The sequence below is a fragment of the Pseudochaenichthys georgianus genome, unplaced genomic scaffold (assembly GCF_902827115.2).
Source record: "Pseudochaenichthys georgianus unplaced genomic scaffold, fPseGeo1.2 scaffold_1121_arrow_ctg1, whole genome shotgun sequence".
Taxonomy (NCBI): Eukaryota; Metazoa; Chordata; class Actinopteri; order Perciformes; family Channichthyidae; genus Pseudochaenichthys; species Pseudochaenichthys georgianus.
In genome coordinates, this window is record NW_027262072.1 from 22,501 (window position 1) to 45,981 (window position 23,481).

Here is a 23,481-nt window from a genome sequence, read left to right on the forward strand (position 1 = left end):
ACTGCCCGTTTTTTACTGTAGGACAATCAGATATGTTGAATTTCCTCCATTTCCTCCTTCAGTCTCTGCTGGAGACTCACGACTCGGTGGCAGCTCAGGCCTGCGACAGCCCCCCCCCCAGCCCATGTGACTTTGTGGACCATGAAGAAGACGGGGATGATGATGAAGATGATAATGAAGGCCCAACAAACAACCGGTACCCCCCACCGGACGCCATCCGCATGGTGGGGATACGCAAAGTGGCCGGAGAACACCTGGTAGGAAACATCACAGATCAAATCCCCGTGGAGACACTTTCTGATCCGATGTCTGCTCTAAAAGCATTTCACAATCTGAGCCCCGTCCTTGATCCTGAAAGTTGTGATGTAAGCACATCAGATTAAATCAATTTGTGTTTCAGGGAGTGACGTTCAAAGTGGAGGGGGGAGAGCTGACTATAGCTCGTATCCTTCATGGAGGAATGATCGACCAGCAAGGACTGCTGCACGTTGGAGACGTCATCAAAGAGGTAGTCTGTTCTCTGGGTCTCCTTATTAAGATGTATGGCAGTGGAAGTAGCTTTAAGTCCAGAATTGTTAATTGTCTCTTAGATTAAGTTAACAGGGATTTAGGTTAGTAGTGGAGTCCCCCAAGGCTCAGTATTTGGTCCTCTATTTTAATATCTTTGGGCAGTATTGTGAATCTGTGAACTGCTCTATCTGTGTGTTGTTGTTGTGTGTTCAGTGTTTCCCCTTGGATGGAGTCATAGCAGCGGTGCTAAGGCACGTGGGCCCAGCATAATGTGAGCGCGTGGAATTTGTTAGTGTGTGCACGTGCGAAGTGCGCCCCGCCAATTTGTTTCTATGTGTCAGCACAAGAAAGGCTCTCGAGTTCTAGTACCAGGGCCGGTTCCAGACTATTTGCTGCCCTAGGCGAGATTTTATAAAGAATAAATGAAAAATCTCTACCAAAGACAAATACACTACAAAAACAGAAACGTATTGATATAGGTAATATACGTCAAAATGGCTTCAAATGTATTCAGTATTATATGAACATGTTTGAATTGGGGGGTGGACGTCTCATCCTCTAGGGGGGTCCGGGGGTATGCTCCCCCGAGAAGATTTGTTTTTGAACATTTTAAAGTAAAATGCTTCAATCTGGTGCACTTTGAGCACAATTACTAGAGACCTGATCCAGAGGGTACAACTCTAAACACCCATATGAAAAAGATCGGTTTACATTTTAATAATCAAATAAGTATGTGAACATAACCAATAACCTACCATAGCCAATAACAAATAAATGTAACTTATTTTATTTTCGTTGTTCATTCATATCTTATTTGACCAGTTAACATTTATTTATTTATGCATATTTTTGTATCTCTCCAACTTTAAACGATATTTTTAATTACTGTCCTATAGTATACATTGGAATGATTTCAAAAATGTTTGTATTTATCCTAATAACTATAAAGGAGTGCCTTGGAAATATGTGTTTACGAGACCCACTGAGATAACTTAGACTAAAATGAACTATCTAACTCAAGAACGCACAGAACTCAAGATAAAGATACCCTTCTTACTCATCGAAACTGCACATACAATATATCCGATTAAAGCTGAGACTCCACAGATTATTTAAGTAGAGTATCATCACTGAGCGATCCGAACTCGCGACAGGGGAAGCAAACACAGACATCACAACACGTACCTTTACGGAGGTTTTACGGGAGATCGTCTCACCGTAGCTGTCAATCTGATCAAAAGATGTGTTCAATGGCATTAAAACGAGAAAAAACGGGGCTGAATCGGTTAATCCATAGGTTGATAATGTGTCTGTCGCTTTGAAGCAATTGTTTATAATCCATAATTCAATTTTTATATAAAAATCAGAGCAAAAAAGTTAGCTGCTAATGGTAGCCAACAGAGTGTATGCAGCTTCCGGTTTTGGCTATGCGTCACTCTCACTCCTTATTTGTTAACGTGTTGGTGTGTGTAGAACTTCCCCTTGATTCCATTGGCTCTAGCGGTTATAAAGAGATTTCATTCATCAAAATCGACCAAGGGGGGCCAGAGATATGGGAAATCCACCCAAATGGCCCCAGAAGTGGGTTTTTTATTTGCTAAATCTCTAAAAGGGTAAAATGTCACTTGTTTTGCATCAACCTTGATACAGGGTACTTATTAGATGTTGTACTTTGGATTCCTAAAGCTTTTAGTCTACCTTACCATCATCCAATGTTAGTTTCACTATAAGTAAAAAAGAATTTTTGGACGGACACTATAATTTACAGTTTTTTACCATGTTCAATCTGAATTTTCTTTAAAATAAAAAACATCTATATTGATTCTGACTTTTCTACATCCAACTCACAGGTTTATCGTTACTTTGAGAAACAAGATTATTAATTTAACCCTTTTGTTCTGGGAATGTCATTTTGGAGCCTGAGACCTGAAAAACAGGCTCAGGATGGAACAGGTTAACAAGTTAGTAGTGGAGTCCCCCAAGGCTCAGTTCTTGGTCCTCTATTTGAATGTCTTTGGCTCACGGTATTGTTGTATTTGTAGTACCTTGAATCCTTGACTTGACTGAAGTTTTGATCCCTCGATACTAGCTAACTGTCTCTTCATTCGGAAAATGAGTAGATCCATACCGCTCATTTATCTGTATGCTAAATTTAAATTAAAGCAGTGGAGTACCTCAGGGCTCTGTCCTGGGTCCTCTATTTTAATATATTTGGCTCACAGTGTTGTTATTTTTGTGAACTGATAGGCTACTCATCATGTAGACTGCTAGCTTGGTATGACATCCTTTTGATTCATAGTGCTGGGAGTACCTTGAATCTCATTGGTTCCTTGACTTGACTGAAGTTGAGATCCCTCAAGAATTGTTAAGTGTCTCTCAACAAGTTAGTAGCGGTGTACCCCAAGGCTCTGTTCTTGATCCTCTATTTTAATATCTTTGGATCACAGTATTGTTATATCTGTGGACTGCTTTGTTGTGTTGGGAGTACTTTGAATCCCAGTTGTTGTTGACTTGACTGAAGTTTTGATCTCTCTTTAATAACTAACTGTCCCCAACTCAAGCCAATGAACAGTTAGATTTTTGGGGAAAAAGGACCCATTGACTTTCTTCATACGGAAAATGAGTAGATCCAAACCACTCATTTATCTGTAGGATACATTTTAATAAACGTTAGCAGTGGCGTACCTCAGGGCTCTGTCCTGGGTCTTCTGTTTTAATGTTTCGGGCCCATGGTATGGTTATTTTTGTGAACTCGTTGGTTACCTATATCTTGTTGTTATTGATGCATTACTTCAACACACATACTCTCATCTGAAACTTGGACAACTTTCTGTATGTTTTCTGCACATTTCTGCACAATGCTACCTCTTTAAAAACTGCACTGCTCCAGCTCTTTTAAATTATAATGTATTGCACATATATTATTTTCCCGATGTGGTCAGCTATCCCGTTCCCCTACAGGTGCCTGCTTACAGTTACTGACGTGTTATCCGCTGTGTGTGCAGGTGAACGGGCGGGAGGTGGGTCAGGACGCCAGGGTTCTGCAGGAGGAGCTCCAGGCCACCAGTGGGTCTGTGGTTCTGAAGATCCTGCCCAGCTACCACGAAGCCATCCCACCCAGGAAGGTGAGGACACATCAAGAGGACATACTGTCGGACATCTAATGCTCATTATTGTTGGAAAACATATCAAAGTGATCATGGTGTGGTTTAGTTTTAAAGAAGATCTGAACCAAACAAGCATCATTTATGACATCTGTAGAATAATCTCTGCCGCTCCACGATACACAATACTTCACATATTTGACCTCTTACAAATATTGTGCTTACTTCAATTTAGATAGATAGCACTAGTCCATATTGAGATTTCGATAACGATTCCATAACGTGTTGATGTAAGAATACATATTTATTTCCAGGAATACACAAATTAATGTAATGGAGTTTTGGCGATTAGGCCCCGTTGTGTAGGAGTATCATTCAGGAGGGGAGAACCGATCCCCCCGGGGTGCTGGTGAATGGATAGTTGGCGTCGGTCTGAAGGGGAGGGGCTTAGCTTGACCCTGGTGGTGGTGAATGGATAGTTGGCGTCGGTCTGAAGGGGAGGGGCTTAGCTTGACCCTGGTGCTGGTGAATGGATAGTTGGCGTCGGTCTGAAGGGGAGGGGCTTAGCTTGACCCTGGTGGTGGTGAATGGATAGTTGGCGTCGGTCTGAAGGGGAGGGGCTTAGCTTGACCCTGGTTGTGGTGAATGGATAGTTGGCGTCGGTCTGAAGGGGAGGGGCTTAGCTTGACCCTGGTGGTGGTGAATGGATAGTTGGGGTCGCTCTGAAGGGGAGGGGCTTAGCTTGACCCTGGTGGTGGTGAATGGATAGTTGGCGTCGGTCTGAAGGGGAGGGGCTTAGCTTGACCCTGGTTGTGGTGAATAGATAGTTGGCGTCGGTCTGAAGGGGAGGGGCTTAGCTTGACCCTGGTGGTGGTGAATGGATAGTTGGGGTCGCTCTGAAGGGGAGGGGCTTAGCTTGACCCTGGTGGTGGTGAATGGATAGTTGGGGTCGCTCTGAAGGGGAGAGGCTTAGCTTGACCCTGGTGGTGGTGAATGGATAGTTGGGGTCGGTCTGAAGGGGAGGGGCTTAGCTTGACCCTGGTGGTGGTGAATGGATAGTTGGGGTCGCTCTGAAGGGGAGGGGCTTAGCTTGACCCTGGTGGTGGTGAATGGATAGTTGGCGTCGGTCTGAAGGGGAGGGGCTTAGCTTGACCCTGGTGGTGGTGGTGAATGGATAGTTGGGGTCGGTCTGAAGGGGAGGGGCTTAGCTTGACCCTGGTGGTGGTGAATGGATAGTTGGGTTCGGTCTGAAGGGGAGGGGCTTAGCTTGACCCTGGTGGTGGTGGTGAATGGATGGTTGGGGTCGGTCTGAAGGGGAGGGGCTTAGCTTGACCCTGGTGGTGGTGAATGGATAGTTGGGTTCGGTCTGAAGGGGAGGGGCTTAGCTTGACCCTGGTGGTGGTGAATGGATAGTTGGGGTCGGTCTGAAGGGGAGGGGCTTAGCTTGACCCTGGTGGTGGTGAATGGATAGTTGGGGTCGCTCTGAAGGGGAGGGGCTTAGCTTGACCCTGGTGGTGGTGAATGGATAGTTGGGGTCGCTCTGAAGGGGAGAGGCTTAGCTTGACCCTGGTGGTGGTGAATGGATAGTTGGGGTCGGTCTGAAGGGGAGGGGCTTAGCTTGACCCTGGTGGTGGTGGTGAATGGATAGTTGGGGTCGGTCTGAAGGGGAGGGTCTTAGCTTGACCCTGGTGGTGGTGAATGGATAGTTGGGGTCGGTCTGAAGGGGAGGGGCTTAGCTTGACCCTGGTGGTGGTGAATGGATAGTTGGGTTCGGTCTGAAGGGGAGGGGCTTAGCTTGACCCTGGTGGTGGTGAATGGATAGTTGGGGTCGGTCTGAAGGGGAGGGGCTTAGCTTGACCCTGGTGGTGGTGAATGGATAGTTGGGGTCGGTCTGAAGGGGAGGGGCTTAGCTTGACCCTGGTGGTGGTGAATGGATAGTTGGGATTTACACCTTTACCAAAGTGTAGATGAACTGTTCTTCCTGACATCCGGGTGTTGCACTATTCCATAAACACGACACACTGTAGAGCGAGCAGAGTTGAGCGTGCAGGTGTGTTTCTGCAGGTGTTCTTCAAGTGTCACTACGACTACGACCCCGCCCACGATAACCTGATCCCCTGCAAGGAGGCCGGCCTGCGGTTCGAGAGCGGAGACATCCTGCAGATCGTCAACCAGGACGATGTGAACTGGTGGCAGGTGGGAGACGCTCCATTCAGTTCAACAGCTTTATTAGCGTGACCATAGTTACACATAGTATTTGAAGCGGGACAAATCATGAAACAGAGCTGAAAACAAAGCGGCTCTGAGGCGTCCGTCAGAGGACCTCACGCAGAATGATCCATCGGCAGCTCTGAGCATTTCATTTCCATGATCCAATATCACAGGAACAACAGGTGTCCTCTCCTCGAGCCTTTCCTATGGCTGGCTCTCTCTCTTGAATCACCCTGATAGGGAACTATACTAGCGCTCTGGCTCCAATATATACAATTACACCAGGTGCTCTACGGTGCCTTCAAGCATCGAGACTACTTTACCTCACTACAATAAGGTCGCTCAGTAATAGAACATCTACTTTACACAAAAACAACAAGAAAACTAATGTTAAACTACTAAATAATGCACAGGTTTAATACATGTTACTATCTTGATGCCAGAATATACAAGTGCATTAGTTCATTGTGTTCTCTCCTGGTTCTTCCCCGACGGTCAGAACCCTACCCTCCGGGTCCCTCTCCTCCTCCTGGCTCCCACATGTATCATCACCAGCATGAAACGACGGATTTGATCAACTTGAATTACACTGGGAAGATGTACTATTAACAAAAAACAACAATACAATAAATGGATAACTATTAAATAATATAAGTCAGTATATTTATATATGTATATATGCTCCATCAGTATTGATAAAGCTGCGTACAGTTGCATCATCTGCACACAAATACATGCATATAAGAAACTGCTAAGAACCTGAGCGTTAAGCAGGAACCAGCTTCACTCCAACACTCGCTCCCTGCGTCCGCTGGTCCTCCTGCAGCCATCACTACTCTCTGTGGACTCAAGTCCAATCAGAACACAGGAGCCCTTCAGAGCAGAGGACAAATCTGTGTTAATATATCTTTATACGATGCCATGTACTTTATCGTCCCCGTAAGGACATGTGTTCTGGACTCCGTCATATGCAAACATAGTAACATTACAATACATGCACATATCATCCCTCATGCGCCGTCTGATCAAACACAGACGCACACACTGACCATGGACACCTGTTGCCCAACATTTAAAAGTATATTAAGATAAGATGGAACTTTAGTAGTTTAACAGCAACAGGGTGAGAGTGAAAAACAGGACGGCACAGATTCACACAATAACATCACATGTGAGTGTTGAGAAGCTTAAAGGACCAGTGTTGTAGTCAAGTCTCCAATTCACGAGTCCGAGTCACTCTCGAGTCACCACTCTTCGAGTCCAAGTCCGAGTCACCCAAGGAGTGTCCGAGTCCAAGTCACCCAAGGAGTGTCCGAGTCCAAGTCACCCAAGGAGTGTCCGAGTGCAAGTCCGAGTCCGAGTCACCCAAGGAGTGTCCGAGTCCAAGTCCGAGTCACCCAAGGAGTGTCCGAGTCCAAGTCCGAGTCACCCAAGGAGTGTCCGAGTGCAAGTCCGAGTCCGAGTCACCCAAGGAGTGTCCGAGTCCAAGTCCGAGTCACCCAAGGAGTGTCCGAGTCCGAGTCACCCAAGGAGTGTCCGAGTCCAAGTCCGAGTCACCCAAGGAGTGTCCGAGTCCAAGTCCGAGTCACCCAAGGAGTGTCCGAGTCCAAGTCCGAGTCACCCAAGGAGTGTCCGAGTCCAAGTCCGAGTCACCCAAGGAGTGTCCGAGTCCGAGTCACCCAAGGAGTGTCCAAGTCCAAGTCCGAGTCACCCAAGGAGTGTCCAAGTCCGAGTCCGAGTCACCCAAGGAGTGTCCGAGTCCGAGTCACCCAAGGAGTGTCCGAGTCCAAGTCACCCAAGGAGTGTCCGAGTCCAAGTCACCCAAGGAGTGTCCGAGTGCAAGTCCGAGTCCGAGTCACCCAAGGAGTGTCCGAGTCCGAGTCCGAGTCACCCAAGGAGTGTCCGAGTCCAAGTCCGAGTCACCCAAGGAGTGTCCGAGTGCAAGTCCGAGTCCGAGTCACCCAAGGAGTGTCCGAGTCCAAGTCCGAGTCACCCAAGGAGTGTCCGAGTCCGAGTCACCCAAGGAGTGTCCGAGTCCAAGTCCGAGTCACCCAAGGAGTGTCCGAGTCCAAGTCCGAGTCACCCAAGGAGTGTCCGAGTCCAAGTCCGAGTCACCCAAGGAGTGTCCGAGTCCAAGTCCGAGTCACCCAAGGAGTGTCCGAGTCCGAGTCACCCAAGGAGTGTCCAAGTCCAAGTCCGAGTCACCCAAGGAGTGTCCAAGTCCGAGTCCGAGTCACCCAAGGAGTGTCCGAGTCCGAGTCCGAGTCACCCAAGGAGTGTCCGAGTCCAAGTCACCCAAGGAGTGTCCGAGTCCAAGTCACCCAAGGAGTGTCCGAGTGCAAGTCCGAGTCCGAGTCACCCAAGGAGTGTCCGAGTCCAAGTCCGAGTCACCCAAGGAGTGTCCGAGTCCAAGTCCGAGTCACCCAAGGAGTGTCCGAGTGCAAGTCCGAGTCCGAGTCACCCAAGGAGTGTCCGAGTCCAAGTCCGAGTCACCCAAGGAGTGTCCGAGTCCGAGTCACCCAAGGAGTGTCCGAGTCCAAGTCCGAGTCACCCAAGGAGTGTCCGAGTCCAAGTCCGAGTCACCCAAGGAGTGTCCGAGTCCAAGTCCGAGTCACCCAAGGAGTGTCCGAGTCCAAGTCCGAGTCACCCAAGGAGTGTCCGAGTCCGAGTCACCCAAGGAGTGTCCAAGTCCAAGTCCGAGTCACCCAAGGAGTGTCCAAGTCCGAGTCCGAGTCACCCAAGGAGTGTCCGAGTCCGAGTCACCCAAGGAGTGTCCGAGTCCGAGTCACAAGTGTTGAAATGTAGCTGCTCCTCTACATTGCTGTCATCCTGTCATGTTCTACTGATCTGTCTGTTGAGCTGCTGTGAAGCCAGTTCGGCTACAGTTCTTGTAATAAGTGCTAAACAAATATAAAGCGTATTACTGATATGAATATTATTATTGTAAATGACCTTTAATGTCTAACTATATTTAAAATGAGTTACCTTTCAGAGAAGTGATTATATTTGTATGCCAATATTTTCCTGTGGTAAAGTTTTCCTTTTGCACTTTTATTTTGATAGTAATAAGATCGGGACTCTTATTTTGAAGGAACTTTTACGGTTAAATCGGTTTACTGATAAAGATTCAGCCATAACACAAAGCACATGTTAAGTAGCCATGTGCTTTGTGTTATGGCTGAATCTTTATTTATTGATCAGATCACGTGACTCTGATGATCGAGTTCAGCCTCTCTGTCTGAACTCGATCCTTAGAGGAATGCGTGACGGAGCCTTCTCTTCTATATTGTTTCCACATAACGAGCATTTTGCTCTTTCCCGATGTGGAAGCAGAAAGTGTGAAAGCAGCACGATGCGGGGTGTGTCTCTCGACCTCTCTAGACTGGACCAGCGGGCCCAGTCCGTGAACTCGCCTCGCAGGTGCGCGCGCCAGGACAGAGGACATCGGACTCCAGAGAAAAGTTGCTCCAGTCCGAGTCCAAGTCGGAGCGTCAATGTACAAGTCGAGTCCGAGTCATCGTGGGGGGGGAATTAACGAGTCCGAGTCGCGTCAATCAGTGCGCGAGTCCGAGTCGAGTCACGAGTCCCGAAAATCGGCACTGGAGTGCGAGTCCGGGACTCGAGTGCTCCATCTCTGGGACAGACTGTAGGCAGGACAGAGTGCTTGTAGCGGGAGGGCTGGGTGGAGAGTGTGGGGGGGGCAGTCTGATAATGGACTGCTCATATATGTTTGGGAGGGATGGATGTTTTTTCATTGGTTATGTTTTCGACTGATTGTTGCTGCTTCAGTCAGTCCAATTCAAAGCGTCCGCGAGGGGTTAACCACGGGAAGGTAAACGCTTTGACTCATCAAACCGTCGCTCCTCCTCTGCTTCGTTTGACCGTTTATTTCTGATAAAAGCAAGCAATAATACAATGTGTGTGTGTGTGTGTGTGTGTGTGTGTGTGTGTGTGTGTGTGTGTGTGTGTGTGTGTGTGTGTGTGTGTGTGTCTGCAGGCGCTGCATGTGGAGGGCGGCAGTGCTGGACTGATCCCCAGTCAGATGCTGGAGGAGAAGAGGAAGGCGTTTGTGAAGAGAGACGTGGAGCTGCCGCCTGCAGGTGACTGAGAGGATGAAGAAGAACAAAGCACAGACCCTCTGTCCTCAGACCCTCTGTCCTCAGACCCTCTGTCCTCAGACCCTCTGTCCTCAGACCCTCTGTCCTCAGACCCTCTGTCCTCAGACCCTCTGTCCTCAGACCCTCTGTCCTTAGACCCTCTGTCCTCAGACCCTCTGTCCTCAGACCCTCTGTCCTCAGACCGTCTGTCCTCAGACCCTCTGTCCTCAGACCGTCTGTCCTCAGACCCTCTGTCCTCAGACCCTCTGTCCTCAGACCCTCTGTCCTCAGACCCTCTGTCCACAGACCCTCTGTCCTCAGACCCTCTGTCCTCAGACCCTCTGTCCTCAGACCGTCTGTCCTCAGACCCTCTGTCCTCAGACCGTCTGTCCTCAGACCCTCTGTCCTCAGACCCTCTGTCCACAGACCCTCTGTCCTCAGACCGTCTGTCCGCAGACCCTCTGTCCTCAGACCCTCTGTCCGTAGACCCTCTGTCCTCAGACCCTCTGTCCTCAGACCCTCTGTCCTTAGGGCCTCTGTCCTCAGACCCTCTGTCCGTAGACCCTCTGTCCTCAGACCCTCTGTCCTCAGACCCTCTGTCCTCAGACCCTCTGTCCTCAGACCGTCTGTCCTCAGACCCTCTGTCCTCAGACCGTCTGTCCTCAGACCCTCTGTCCTCAGACCCTCTGTCCACAGACCCTCTGTCCTCAGACCGTCTGTCCACAGACCCTCTGTCCTCAGACCCTCTGTCCGTAGACCCTCTGTCCTCAGACCCTCTGTCCTCAGACCCTCTGTCCTTAGGGCCTCTGTCCTCAGACCCTCTGTCCGTAGACCCTCTGTCCTCAGACCCTCTGTCCTCAGACCCTCTGTCCTCAGACCCTCTGTCCTCAGACCCTCTGTCCTCAGACCCTCTGTCCTCAGACCGTCTGTCCTCAGACCCTCTGTCCTCAGACCGTCTGTCCTCAGACCCTCTGTCCTCAGACCCTCTGTCCGTAGACCCTCTGTCCTCAGACCCTCTGTCCTCAGACCCTCTGTCCGTAGACCCTCTGTCCTCAGACCCTCTGTCCGTAGACCCTCTGTCCTTAGACCCTCTGTCCTCAGACCCTCTGTCCTTACACCCTCTGTCCTCAGACCCTCTGTCCGTAGACCCTCTGTCCTCAGACCCTCTGTCCTCAGACCCTCTGTCCGTAGACCCTCTGTCCTCAGACCCTCTGTCCGTAGACCCTCTGTCCTCAGACCCTCTGTCCTTACACCCTCTGTCCTCAGACCCTCTGTCCGCAGACCCTCTGTCCTCAGACCCTCTGTCCTCAGACCCTCTGTCCGTAGACCCTCTGTCCTCAGACCCTCTGTCCGTAGACCCTCTGTCCTCAGACCCTCTGTCCGCAGACCCTCTGTCCTCAGACCCTCTGTCCGTAGACCCTCTGTCCTCAGACCGTCTGTCCTCAGACCCTCTGTCCTCAGACCGTCTGTCCTCAGACCCTCTGTCCTCAGACCCTCTGTCCGTAGACCCTCTGTCCTCAGACCCTCTGTCCGTAGACCCTCTGTCCGTAGACCCTCTGTCCGTAGACCCTCTGTCCTCAGACCCTCTGTCCTCAGACCGTCTGTCCTCAGACCCTCTGTCCTCAGACCCTCTGTCCGTAGACCCTCTGTCCTCAGACCCTCTGTCCGTAGACCCTCTGTCCGTAGACCCTCTGTCCTCAGACCCTCTGTCCGTAGACCCTCTGTCCGTAGACCCTCTGTCCTTAGACCCTCTGTCCTCAGACCCTCTGTCCGTAGACCCTCTGTCCTTAGACCCTCTGTCCTCAGACCCTCTGTCCTTACACCCTCTGTCCTCAGACCCTCTGTCCGTAGACCCTCTGTCCTCAGACCCTCTGTCCTCAGACCCTCTGTCCTCAGACCCTCTGTCCGTAGACCCTCTGTCCTCAGACCCTCTGTCCGTAGACCCTCTGTCCTCAGACCCTCTGTCCTCAGACCCTCTGTCCTCAGACCCTCTGTCCTCAGACCCTCTGTCCTCAGACCCTCTGTCCTCAGACCCTCTGTCCTCAGACCCTCTGTCCGTAGACCCTCTGTCCTCAGACCCTCTGTCCTCAGACCCTCTGTCCGTAGACCCTCTGTCCTCAGACCCTCTGTCCGTAGACCCTCTGTCCTCAGACCCTCTGTCCTCAGACCCTCTGTCCTCAGACCCTCTGTCCTTAGAGCCTCTGTCCTCAGACCCTCTGTCCTTAGACCCTCTGTCCTCAGACCCTCTGTCCGTAGACCCTCTGTCCTCAGACCCTCTGTCCGTAGACCCTCTGTCCGTAGACCCTCTGTCCTTAGACCCTCTGTCCTCAGACCCTCTGTCCGTAGACCCTCTGTCCTTAGACCCTCTGTCCTCAGACCCTCTGTCCTTACACCCTCTGTCCTCAGACCCTCTGTCCGTAGACCCTCTGTCCTCAGACCCTCTGTCCTCAGACCCTCTGTCCGTAGACCCTCTGTCCTCAGACCCTCTGTCCGTAGACCCTCTGTCCTCAGACCGTCTGTCCTCAGACCCTCTGTCCTCAGACCCTCTGTCCGTAGACCCTCTGTCCTCAGACCCTCTGTCCTCAGACCCTCTGTCCGTAGACCCTCTGTCCTCAGACCCTCTGTCCGTAGACCCTCTGTCCTCAGACCCTCTGTCCTCAGACCCTCTGTCCTCAGACCCTCTGTCCTCAGAGCCTCTGTCCTCAGACCCTCTGTCCTTAGACCCTCTGTCCTCAGACCCTCTGTCCGTAGACCCTCTGTCCTCAGACCCTCTGTCCTCAGACCCTCTGTCCGTAGACCCTCTGTCCTCAGACCCTCTGTCCTTAGACCCTCTGTCCTTAGACCCTCTGTCCTCAGACCCTCTGTCCTCAGACCCTCTGTCCTCAGACCGTCTGTCCTCAGACCCTCTGTCCTCAGACCCTCTGTCCTCAGACCCTCTGTCCGTAGACCCTCTGTCCGTAGACCCTCTGTCCTCAGACCCTCTGTCCGTAGACCCTCTGTCCTCAGACCCTCTGTCCGTAGACCCTCTGTCCTTAGACCCTCTGTCCTCAGACCCTCTGTCCTTACACCCTCTGTCCTCAGACCCTCTGTCCGTAGACCCTCTGTCCTCAGACCCTCTGTCCTCAGACCCTCTGTCCGTAGACCCTCTGTCCTCAGACCCTCTGTCCGTAGACCCTCTGTCCTCAGACCCTCTGTCCTTACACCCTCTGTCCTCAGACCCTCTGTCCGTAGACCCTCTGTCCTCAGACCCTCTGTCCTCAGACCCTCTGTCCGTAGACCCTCTGTCCTCAGACCCTCTGTCCGTAGACCCTCTGTCCTCAGACCCTCTGTCCGTAGACCCTCTGTCCTCAGACCCTCTGTCCGTAGACCCTCTGTCCTCAGACCGTCTGTCCTCAGACCCTCTGTCCTCAGACCGTCTGTCCTCAGACCCTCTGTCCTCAGACCCTCTGTCCGTAGACCCTCTGTCCTCAGACCCTCTGTCCGTAGACCCTCTGTCCGTAGACCCTCTGTCCGTAGACCCTCTGTCCTCAGACCCTCTGTCCTCAGACCGTCTGTCCTCAGACCCTCTGTCCTCAGACCCTCTGTCCTCAGACCCTCTGTCCGTAGACCCTCTGTCCTCAGACCCTCTGTCCGTAGACCCTCTGTCCGTAGACCCTCTGTCCTCAGACCCTCTGTCCGTAGACCCTCTGTCCGTAGACCCTCTGTCCTTAGACCCTCTGTCCTCAGACCCTCTGTCCGTAGACCCTCTGTCCTTAGACCCTCTGTCCTCAGACCCTCTGTCCTTACACCCTCTGTCCTCAGACCCTCTGTCCGTAGACCCTCTGTCCTCAGACCCTCTGTCCTCAGACCCTCTGTCCTCAGACCCTCTGTCCGTAGACCCTCTGTCCTCAGACCCTCTGTCCGTAGACCCTCTGTCCTCAGACCCTCTGTCCTCAGACCCTCTGTCCTCAGACCCTCTGTCCTCAGACCGTCTGTCCTCAGACCCTCTGTCCTCAGACCCTCTGTCCTCAGACCCTCTGTCCGTAGACCCTCTGTCCTCAGACCCTCTGTCCTCAGACCCTCTGTCCTTAGACCCTCTGTCCTCAGACCCTCTGTCCGTAGACCCTCTGTCCTCAGCCCCTCTGTCCTCAGACCCTCTGTCCTCAGACCCTCTGTCCTTAGAGCCTCTGTCCTCAGACCCTCTGTCCTTAGACCCTCTGTCCTCAGACCCTCTGTCCGTAGACCCTCTGTCCTCAGACCCTCTGTCCGTAGACCCTCTGTCCGTAGACCCTCTGTCCTTAGACCCTCTGTCCTCAGACCCTCTGTCCGTAGACCCTCTGTCCTTAGACCCTCTGTCCTCAGACCCTCTGTCCTTACACCCTCTGTCCTCAGACCCTCTGTCCGTAGACCCTCTGTCCTCAGACCCTCTGTCCTCAGACCCTCTGTCCGTAGACCCTCTGTCCTCAGACCCTCTGTCCGTAGACCCTCTGTCCTCAGACCGTCTGTCCTCAGACCCTCTGTCCTCAGACCCTCTGTCCGTAGACCCTCTGTCCTCAGACCCTCTGTCCTCAGACCCTCTGTCCGTAGACCCTCTGTCCTCAGACCCTCTGTCCGTAGACCCTCTGTCCTCAGACCCTCTGTCCTCAGACCCTCTGTCCTCAGACCCTCTGTCCTTAGAGCCTCTGTCCTCAGACCCTCTGTCCTTAGACCCTCTGTCCTCAGACCCTCTGTCCGTAGACCCTCTGTCCTCAGACCCTCTGTCCTCAGACCCTCTGTCCGTAGACCCTCTGTCCTCAGACCCTCTGTCCTTAGACCCTCTGTCCTTAGACCCTCTGTCCTCAGACCCTCTGTCCTCAGACCCTCTGTCCTCAGACCCTCTGTCCTTAGACCCTCACATCGTACAAGGAAACACTTCCAGAGAAACCCCACAGTTTAAGGGAACATGGAGAACCCTCAGGAGAGCAGCAGAGGAGGATCCTCTCCAGGACGGACAGACTGCAATAGATGCCGTGTGTGAATCCAAGAGATAATACATGTTACAGCATAGAGACCGAATGTTAGGAAATGCGTGTGTCTGTGATGAGAAGATGAGTCCACGAGGACGTCAGCTCAGGTCGAGGAATACCTCCTGACTCTGCGTTGTGCCCGTTGACTCAGTCTCTCTGTGTCACGCTGCCCTCTGCTGGTGGTGTGTGGTACCGCGTCTCTCGCCATGCAGCAGCTTCAGAGGAGAGATGGGAAACTGAAGTCTGAATATATAGAGGACATGAAACGGACAAATGAATACAGATACAATAGAAATAGTGCAAGAAGAGTCGACAAGTAAATGGAATGAGATATAGATCAATAATTAGCAAGATGCAAACAGAAGGAGTGTAATCGTCTTATGTGGGAGGAGTCTCTGAGTCAAGTTCCTCCTACGTGTCCACCTGATTCCTGATCTGTGTGTGTGTGTGTGTGTGTGTGTGTGTGTGTGTGTGTGTGTGTGTGTGTGTGTGTGTGTGTGTGTGTGTGACAGGTAATCTGTGTACTGGTGTTGGAGGGAAGAAGAAGAAGAAGGTGATGTACGTGACGACCAAGAACGCAGGTAACAGCGGCCGCACATTCCTTTTAACGCCACTAATTATTTAACGTGCGATTAACGCATGTGTGTTTGTCCTCGGCCGCCCCGTAGTTTCAGAGCCCAAAGGCTTGACGTCGTCGTTAGTTGTAACCCTTCTGGCGAGAGACATAACAGCAAGCCAAGCGCCCAGCTGATGCTCAGCCCCGCTCCTCCGCTCGAAGGTTTTCCGGGGAGACGCCCCGTTAGATCGTTCGGATCGCAGCCCACGTGTCGACCGCACATCACGGCGCATTGTTCTGACCCACAGTGGGATCGCAGCCCACGCGTCGACTGCACATCACGGCGCATTGTTCTGACCCACAGTGGGATCGCAGCCCACGTGTCGACTGCACATCACAGCGCATTGTTCTGACCCACAGTGGGATCGCAGCCCACGTGTCGACCGCACATCACAGCGCATTGTTCTGACCCGCAGTGGGAACTTCAGTTCAGATTAATCGCTCGTAACTATTTGAATCGACTGACAGCCATAATTAATATAATATGACTCTGACCTGCTCTTGGTCTTTGACCCCGTGTCCCTCAGAGTTTGACAGACATGAGATCTTGCTGTACGAGGAGGTGGCGAAGGTCCCGCCCTTCAAGAGGAAGACGCTGGTTCTGATTGGAGCGCAGGGCGTTGGGAGGAGGAGGCTGAAGAACAAGATGCTGCTGAGGGACCCCCTGCTGTTCGGCACCACCATCCCATGTAGGACCATTTACTGTGTGTGTGTGTGTGTGTGTGTGTGTGTGTGTGTGTGTGTGTGTGTGTGTGTGTGTGTGTGTGTGTGTGTGTGTGTGTGTGTGTGTGTGTGTGTGTGTGTGTGTGTGTGTGTGTGTGTGTGAAAATATTCCGATATAAATAAGAATGTTAAAAAAAGAATATGCACATCGTACTCTGACATATTTAAATATTTGAAATGTGTGTGTTGTGTTTCTGATCTTCAGACACCTCCAGGAAGCCGAAGAAGGAGGACAAGGAGAGCCGGATGTTCGGGTTCACCAGCCGGAGCAAGATGGCGGTCGACATAAAGAGCGGGCGCTTCCTGGAGCACGGAGAGTACGACGGGAACCTGTACGGCATCAAGATGGAGTCCATTCACGAGGTGGTGGAGGCCGGGAGGGTCTGTGTGCTGGATGCCAACCCACAGGTGAGACATGAGTCAGCATTATGAGTCTGTGTGCTGGATGCCAACCCACAGGTGAGACATGAGTCAGCATTATGAGTCTGTGTGCTGGATGCTAACCCACAGGTGAGACATGAGTCAGCATTATGAGTCTGTGTGCTGGATGCTAACCCACAGGTGAGACATGAGTCAGCATTATGAGTCTGTGTGCTGGATGCCAACCCACAGGTGAGACATGAGTCAGCATTATGAGTCTGTGTGCTGGATGCTAACCCACAGGTGAGACATGAGTCAGCATTATGAGTCTGTGTGCTGGATGCCAACCCACAGGTGAGACATGAGTCAGCATTATGAGTCTGTGTGCTGGGTGCCAACCCACAGGTGAGACATGAGTCAGCATTATGAGTCTTAAAACTCATTTTTAACTAAGGAGTGTGTGTGTGTGTGTGTGTGTGTGTGTGTGTGTGTGTGTGTGTGTGTGTGTGTGTGTGTGTGTGTGTGTGTGTGTGTGTGTGTGTGTGTGTGTGTGTGTGTGTGTCAGTCCCTCAAAGTGCTCCGGACCTCGGACTTCCTCCCCTACGTGGTGTTCCTCCAGGCTCCAGACTTCGAGGTGCTGAAGGCGATGAACCAATCAGCTGTGGAGGCTGAGGTGGTGACCAAGACGCTGACGGTGAGGAACACGCCGTGGAGATCATGGAAGCATGACGTTAAAGATTCTCTCTCACCGTGAGCTCAGCAGCTTCAGAGGAGATATGGAGATGACAAGAGAATGTTTTGAGATGTGCAAGTAAATACAAATAAAATAGAAATAGTGCCAGAACAGTCTGTATCCAAGTGGAATATGATAGATCAATAATAGCACGATGACAGAATGTTCTGGATGTTCTTCACAGAGCTCAGGTGTGCTGTCTCTGAGTCTGCGGGTGTGATGCTGCCGTGCAGAACAGGGTGCTGTTGGCTTAGTGTTGCAGGGATGAGTCTGGAGGACATCCAGAGATCTGGAGGCTGTTTCAAAGTGACTTATATCATTCTAATGTTATCTTTAATTATATTAATCTTGATGCATCTGTGCTGTCCTGTTTCCCCTCTCACCCTGTTGCTGGTAATCTGCTGAGTTTCCCCACGGGGATGAAGCGAGGTGCATCTGTCCTTATCTTTTAAAATAAGAAATGAATTAAATGAACATATAAACAGATTTGGCCGTCGATGGATGTCAGGCCGACGATGAGCGTCCTGTCGCCCTACTCAGATCGGTGTGTCCCGCACTGTTGTGTCTTTTCGGCCGTGCCCACCGATTCTACGTGGCGAATCGGTGGGCAAAAGGCCGTCGGTCAAAGCAATCCCTCTGATTGGCTGTTCAGCTAGCGAATCAGTGAGGGACCCAAACAAACTATTAAGAAGGCAAATGTGAGATTTGATTGAACTCCAGCTCTCGACAGGTTCGGGAAAGCCCCGTGAGCTCCTCGCCGTGGAGGGAACATGGAACGCACGCATGTTTCTCTCGGTTATCACGCAGTCTGTTCTTCTTCTCTGGTTATCACGCAGTCTGTTCTTCTTCTCTGGTTATCACGCAGTCTGTTCTTCTTCTCTGGTTATCACGCAGTCTGTTCTTCTCTGGTTATCACGCAGTCTGTTCTTCTTCTCTCGGTTATCACGCAGTCTGTTCTTCTTCTCTCGGTTATCACGCAGTCTGTTCTTCTTCTCTGGTTATCACGCAGTCTGTTCTTCTTCTCTGGTTATCACGCAGTCTGTTCTTCTTCTCTCGGTTATCACGCAGTCTGTTCTTCTTCTCTGGTTATCACGCAGTCTGTTCTTCTTCTCTGGTTATCACGCAGTCTGTTCTTCTTCTCTGGTTATCACGCAGTCTGTTCTTCTTCTCTGGTTATCACGCAGTCTGTTCTTCTTCTCTCGATTATCACGCAGTCTGTTCTTCTTCTCTCGATTATCACGCAGTCTGTTCTTCTTCTCTCGGTTATCACGCAGTCTGTTCTTCTTCTCTCGATTATCACGCAGTCTGTTCTTCTTCTCTGGTTATCACGCAGTCTGTTCTTCTTCTCTGGTTATCACGCAGTCTGTTCTTCTTCTCTGGTTATCACGCAGTCTGTTCTTCTTCTCTGGTTATCACGCAGTCTGTTCTTCTTCTCTCGGTTATCACGCAGTCTGTTCTTCTTCTCTGGTTATCACGCAGTCTGTTCTTCTTCTCTGGTTATCACGCAGTCTGTTCTTCTTCTCTGGTTATCACGCAGTCTGTTCTTCTTCTCTGGTTATCACGCAGTCTGTTCTTCTTCTCTGGTTATCACGCAGTCTGTTCTTCTTCTCTCGGTTATCACGCAGTCTGTTCTTCTTCTCTGGTTATCACGCAGTCTGTTCTTCTTCTCTGGTTATCACGCAGTCTGTTCTTCTTCTCTGGTTATCACGCAGTCTGTTCTTCTTCTCTCGGTTATCACGCAGTCTGTTCTTCTTCTCTGGTTATCACGCAGTCTGTTCTTCTTCTCTGGTTATCACGCAGTCTGTTCTTCTTCTCTGGTTATCACGCAGTCTGTTCTTCTTCTCTGGTTATCACGCAGTCTGTTCTTCTTCTCTGGTTATCACGCAGTCTGTTCTTCTTCTCTGGTTATCACGCAGTCTGTTCTTCTTCTCTGGTTATCACGCAGTCTGTTCTTCTTCTCTCGGTTATCACGCAGTCTGTTCTTCTTCTCTGGTTATCACGCAGTCTGTTCTTCTTCTCTGGTTATCACGCAGTCTGTTCTTCTTCTCTGGTTATCAAGCAGTCTGTTCTTCTTCTCTCGGTTATCACGCAGTCTGTTCTTCTTCTCTGGTTATCACGCAGTCTGTTCTTCTTCTCTGGTTATCACGCAGTCTGTTCTTCTTCTCTCGGTTATCACGCAGTCTGTTCTTCTTCTCTCGGTTATCACGCAGTCTGTTCTTCTTCTCTCGGTTATCACGCAGTCTGTTCTTCTTCTCTGGTTATCACGCAGTCTGTTCTTCTTCTCTGGTTATCACGCAGTCTGTTCTTCTTCTCTCGGTTATCACGCAGTCTGTTCTTCTTCTCTCGGTTATCACGCAGTCTGTTCTTCTTCTCTCGGTTATCACGCAGTCTGTTCTTCTTCTCTGGTTATCACGCAGTCTGTTCTTCTTCTCTCGGTTATCACGCAGTCTGTTCTTCTTCTCTCGGTTATCACGCAGTCTGTTCTTCTTCTCTCGGTTATCACGCAGTCTGTTCTTCTTCTCTGGTTATCACGCAGTCTGTTCTTCTTCTCTGGTTATCACGCAGTCTGTTCTTCTTCTCTCGGTTATCACGCAGTCTGTTCTTCTTCTCGGTTATCACGCAGTCTGTTCTTCTTCTCTCGGTTATCACGCAGTCTGTTCTTCTTCTCTCGGTTATCACGCAGTCTGTTCTTCTTCTCTGGTTATCACGCAGTCTGTTCTTCTTCTCTGGTTATCACGCAGTCTGTTCTTCTTCTCTCGGTTATCACGCAGTCTGTTCTTCTTCTCTCGGTTATCACGCAGTCTGTTCTTCTTCTCTGGTTATCACGCAGTCTGTTCTTCTTCTCTGGTTATCACGCAGTCTGTTCTTCTTCTCTGGTTATCACGCAGTCTGTTCTTCTTCTCTCGGTTATCACGCAGTCTGTTCTTCTTCTCTCGGTTATCACGCAGTCTGTTCTTCTTCTCTCGGTTATCACGCAGTCTGTTCTTCTTCTCTGGTTATCACGCAGTCTGTTCTTCTTCTCTCGGTTATCACGCAGTCTGTTCTTCTTCTCTCGGTTATCACGCAGTCTGTTCTTCTTCTCTCGGTTATCACGCAGTCTGTTCTTCTTCTCTCGGTTATCACGCAGTCTGTTCTTCTTCTCGGTTATCACGCAGTCTGTTCTTCTTCTCTCGGTTATCACGCAGTCTGTTCTTCTTCTCTCGGTTATCACGCAGTCTGTTCTTCTTCTCTGGTTATCACGCAGTCTGTTCTTCTTCTCTGGTTATCACGCAGTCTGTTCTTCTTCTCTGGTTATCACGCAGTCTGTTCTTCTTCTCTCGGTTATCACGCAGTCTGTTCTTCTTCTCTGGTTATCACGCAGTCTGTTCTTCTTCTCTGGTTATCACGCAGTCTGTTCTTCTTCTCTGGTTATCACGCAGTCTGTTCTTCTTCTCTCGGTTATCACGCAGTCTGTTCTTCTTCTCTCGGTTATCACGCAGTCTGTCTTCCGGTTGCCTCTTTTGAATGACGAATACACACTACCGCCGCCTGCTGGTAAGGAGAGTTATTGCCACTCACGCATGCGCAGTTCGTACGCGCTTCTTGGCCGTCGGCTGAAGTCTTCGCGGTGTGTTCCAGACACATGGCCGAGACGCAGAGACGCCACAGTCGGGTCCGTCTGTGTCAGTTCTTTGGAGTCAGCTTGGTGTGTCCGGGCCTTACGACTAAAACCACCAGACTCAGAGACAGTTTCACCCCACGGGCCATAAGACTGTGAAACACCTGCACTCTGTGAAGACCATCCATGAACACTCGTCTGGTTCATCTCATATCGAGATTCCAGTGACTTGCATTCTGCCCTCTCGTATCTGTGTTATTGTGTTGCTCTGCCGGAGAGCCTGTGACCTCAGATCTCCATTGGCATAACTACACTACAGCACACATGACACCCAGAGATGTGTGTGTGTGTGTGTGTGTGTGTTTCAGGACGAGGAGCTGCAGAGGACGTGTGATGAGAGCTCGAAGCTCCAGGCGGCCTTCGAGCACTACTTCGACCTGAGCATCGTGAACGACAACCTGGACGAGACGTACCGCAGCGTGAAGGCGGCGCTGCAGACGGTCTCCAAGAACCCCCAGTGGGTCCCTGTCACATGGCTGTTCTGAACACTGTGTGTGTGTGTGTGTGTGTGTGTGTGTGTGTGTGTGTGTGTGTGTGTGTGTGTGTGTGTGTGTGTGTGTGTGTGTGTGTGTGTGTGTGTGTGTGTGTGTGTGTGTGTGTGTGTGTGTGTGTGTGTGTGTGTGTGTGTGTGTGTGTGTGTGTGTGTGTGTGTGTGTGTGTGTGTGTGTGTGTGTGTGTGTGTGTGTGTGTGTGTGTGTGTTTTGGATTTCAAAACCATGTTTTTTGTATGTTTTTACATGTTTGGACTCTCGTTGTTTACATTTCATATCAGAGTTATGCTGGTAACAAATTATTTTTACTATTAAATGAACAAATATGAGTGATGGAAATACACTGAACACACACCTCACAGCTTCTTGTTTAGTGCCTGGCAGCATGTACGCAGGCCGACAGGTGCAAACTCACTGCAGCTTCAGAAAGGATGCAGATTTAAAAACCCAAAGGTTCCACATGGCAGCGTTTAGAGAACATCCAGCAGCTTGAGGAGACATGGCAGCGTTTAGAGAACATCCAGCAGCTTGAGGAGACATGGCAGCGTTTAGAGAACATCCAGCAGCTTGAGGAGACATGGCAGCGTTTAGAGAACATCCAGCAGCTTGAGGAGACATGGCAGCGTTTAGAGAACATCCAGCAGCTTGAGGAGACATGGCAGCGTTTAGAGAACATCCAGCAGCTTGAGGAGACATGGCAGCGTTTAGAGAACACTCAGCAGCTTGAGGAGACATGGCAGCGTTTAGAGAACATCCAGCAGCTTGAGGAGACATGGCAGCGTTTAGAGAACATCCAGCAGCTTGAGGAGACATAGCAGCGTTTAGAGAACATCCAGCAGCTTGAGGAGACATGGCAGCGTTTAGAGAACATCCAGCAGCTTGAGGAGACATGGCAGCGTTTAGAGAACATCCAGCAGCTTGAGGAGACATGGCAGCGTTTAGAGAACACTCAGCAGCTTGAGGAGACATGGCAGCGTTTAGAGAACATCCAGCAGCTTGAGGAGACATGGCAGCGTTTAGAGAACATCCAGCAGCTTGAGGAGACATGGCAGCGTTTAGAGAACATCCAGCAGCTTGAGGAGACATGGCAGCGTTTAGAGAACATCCAGCAGCTTGAGGAGACATGGCAGCGTTTAGAGAACATCCAGCAGCTTGAGGAGACATGGCAGCGTTTAGAGAACATCCAGCAGCTTGAGGAGACATGGCAGCGTTTAGAGAACATCCAGCAGCTTGAGGAGACATGGCAGCGTTTAGAGAACATCCAGCAGCTTGAGGAGACATGGCAGCGTTTAGAGAACATCCAGCAGCTTGAGGAGACATGGCAGCGTTTAGAGAACATCCAGCAGCTTGAGGAGACATGGCAGCGTTTAGAGAACATCCAGCAGCTTGAGGAGACATGGCAGCGTTTAGAGAACATCCAGCAGCTTGAGGAGACATGGCAGCGTTTAGAGAACATCCAGCAGCTTGAGGAGACATGGCAGCGTTTAGAGGACATCCAGCAGCTTGAGGAGACATGGCAGCGTTTAGAGAACATCCAGCAGCTTGAGGAGACATGGCAGCGTTTAGAGAACATCCAGCAGCTTGAGGAGACATGGCAGCGTTTAGAGAACATCCAGCAGCTTGAGGAGACATGGCAGCATTTAGAGAACATCCAGCAGCTTGAGGAGACATGGCAGCGTCTAGAGAACATCCAGCAGCTTGAGGAGACATGGCAGCATTTAGAGAACATCCAGCAGCTTGAGGAGACATGGCAGCGTTTAGAGAACATCCAGCAGCTTGAGGAGACATGGCAGCGTTTAGAGAACACTCAGCAGCTTGAGGAGACATGGCAGCGTCTAGAGAACATCCAGCAGCTTGAGGAGACATGGCAGCATTTAGAGAACACTCAGCAGCTTGAGGAGACATGGCAGCGTCTAGAGAACATCCAGCAGCTTGAGGAGACATGGCAGCGTTTAGAGAACATCCAGCAGCTTGAGGAGACATGGCAGCGTTA

The 23,481-nt window shown here is 50.6% G+C and overlaps 1 protein-coding gene across 2 annotated transcripts in view; it reads left to right on the plus strand.

The window, feature by feature from the left end:
• LOC117440678 (MAGUK p55 subfamily member 2-like) overlaps positions 1-21,482 on the plus strand; it is a 28,091-nt gene extending 6,609 nt beyond the window's left edge. For both annotated transcript variants that reach the window (XM_034076914.1, XM_034076915.1), the window contains exons 5-14: positions 63-257; positions 401-508; positions 3,516-3,635; positions 5,679-5,810; positions 9,823-9,925; positions 15,420-15,488; positions 16,051-16,212; positions 16,452-16,654; positions 17,172-17,300; positions 21,306-21,482. In XM_034076914.1, the coding sequence (XP_033932805.1) occupies positions 63-257; positions 401-508; positions 3,516-3,635; positions 5,679-5,810; positions 9,823-9,925; positions 15,420-15,488; positions 16,051-16,212; positions 16,452-16,654; positions 17,172-17,300; positions 21,306-21,482 (1,398 nt within the window). The remainder of the gene's footprint in view (positions 1-62; positions 258-400; positions 509-3,515; positions 3,636-5,678; positions 5,811-9,822; positions 9,926-15,419; positions 15,489-16,050; positions 16,213-16,451; positions 16,655-17,171; positions 17,301-21,305) is intronic.
• Positions 21,483-23,481: the final 1,999 nt, after the last annotated feature.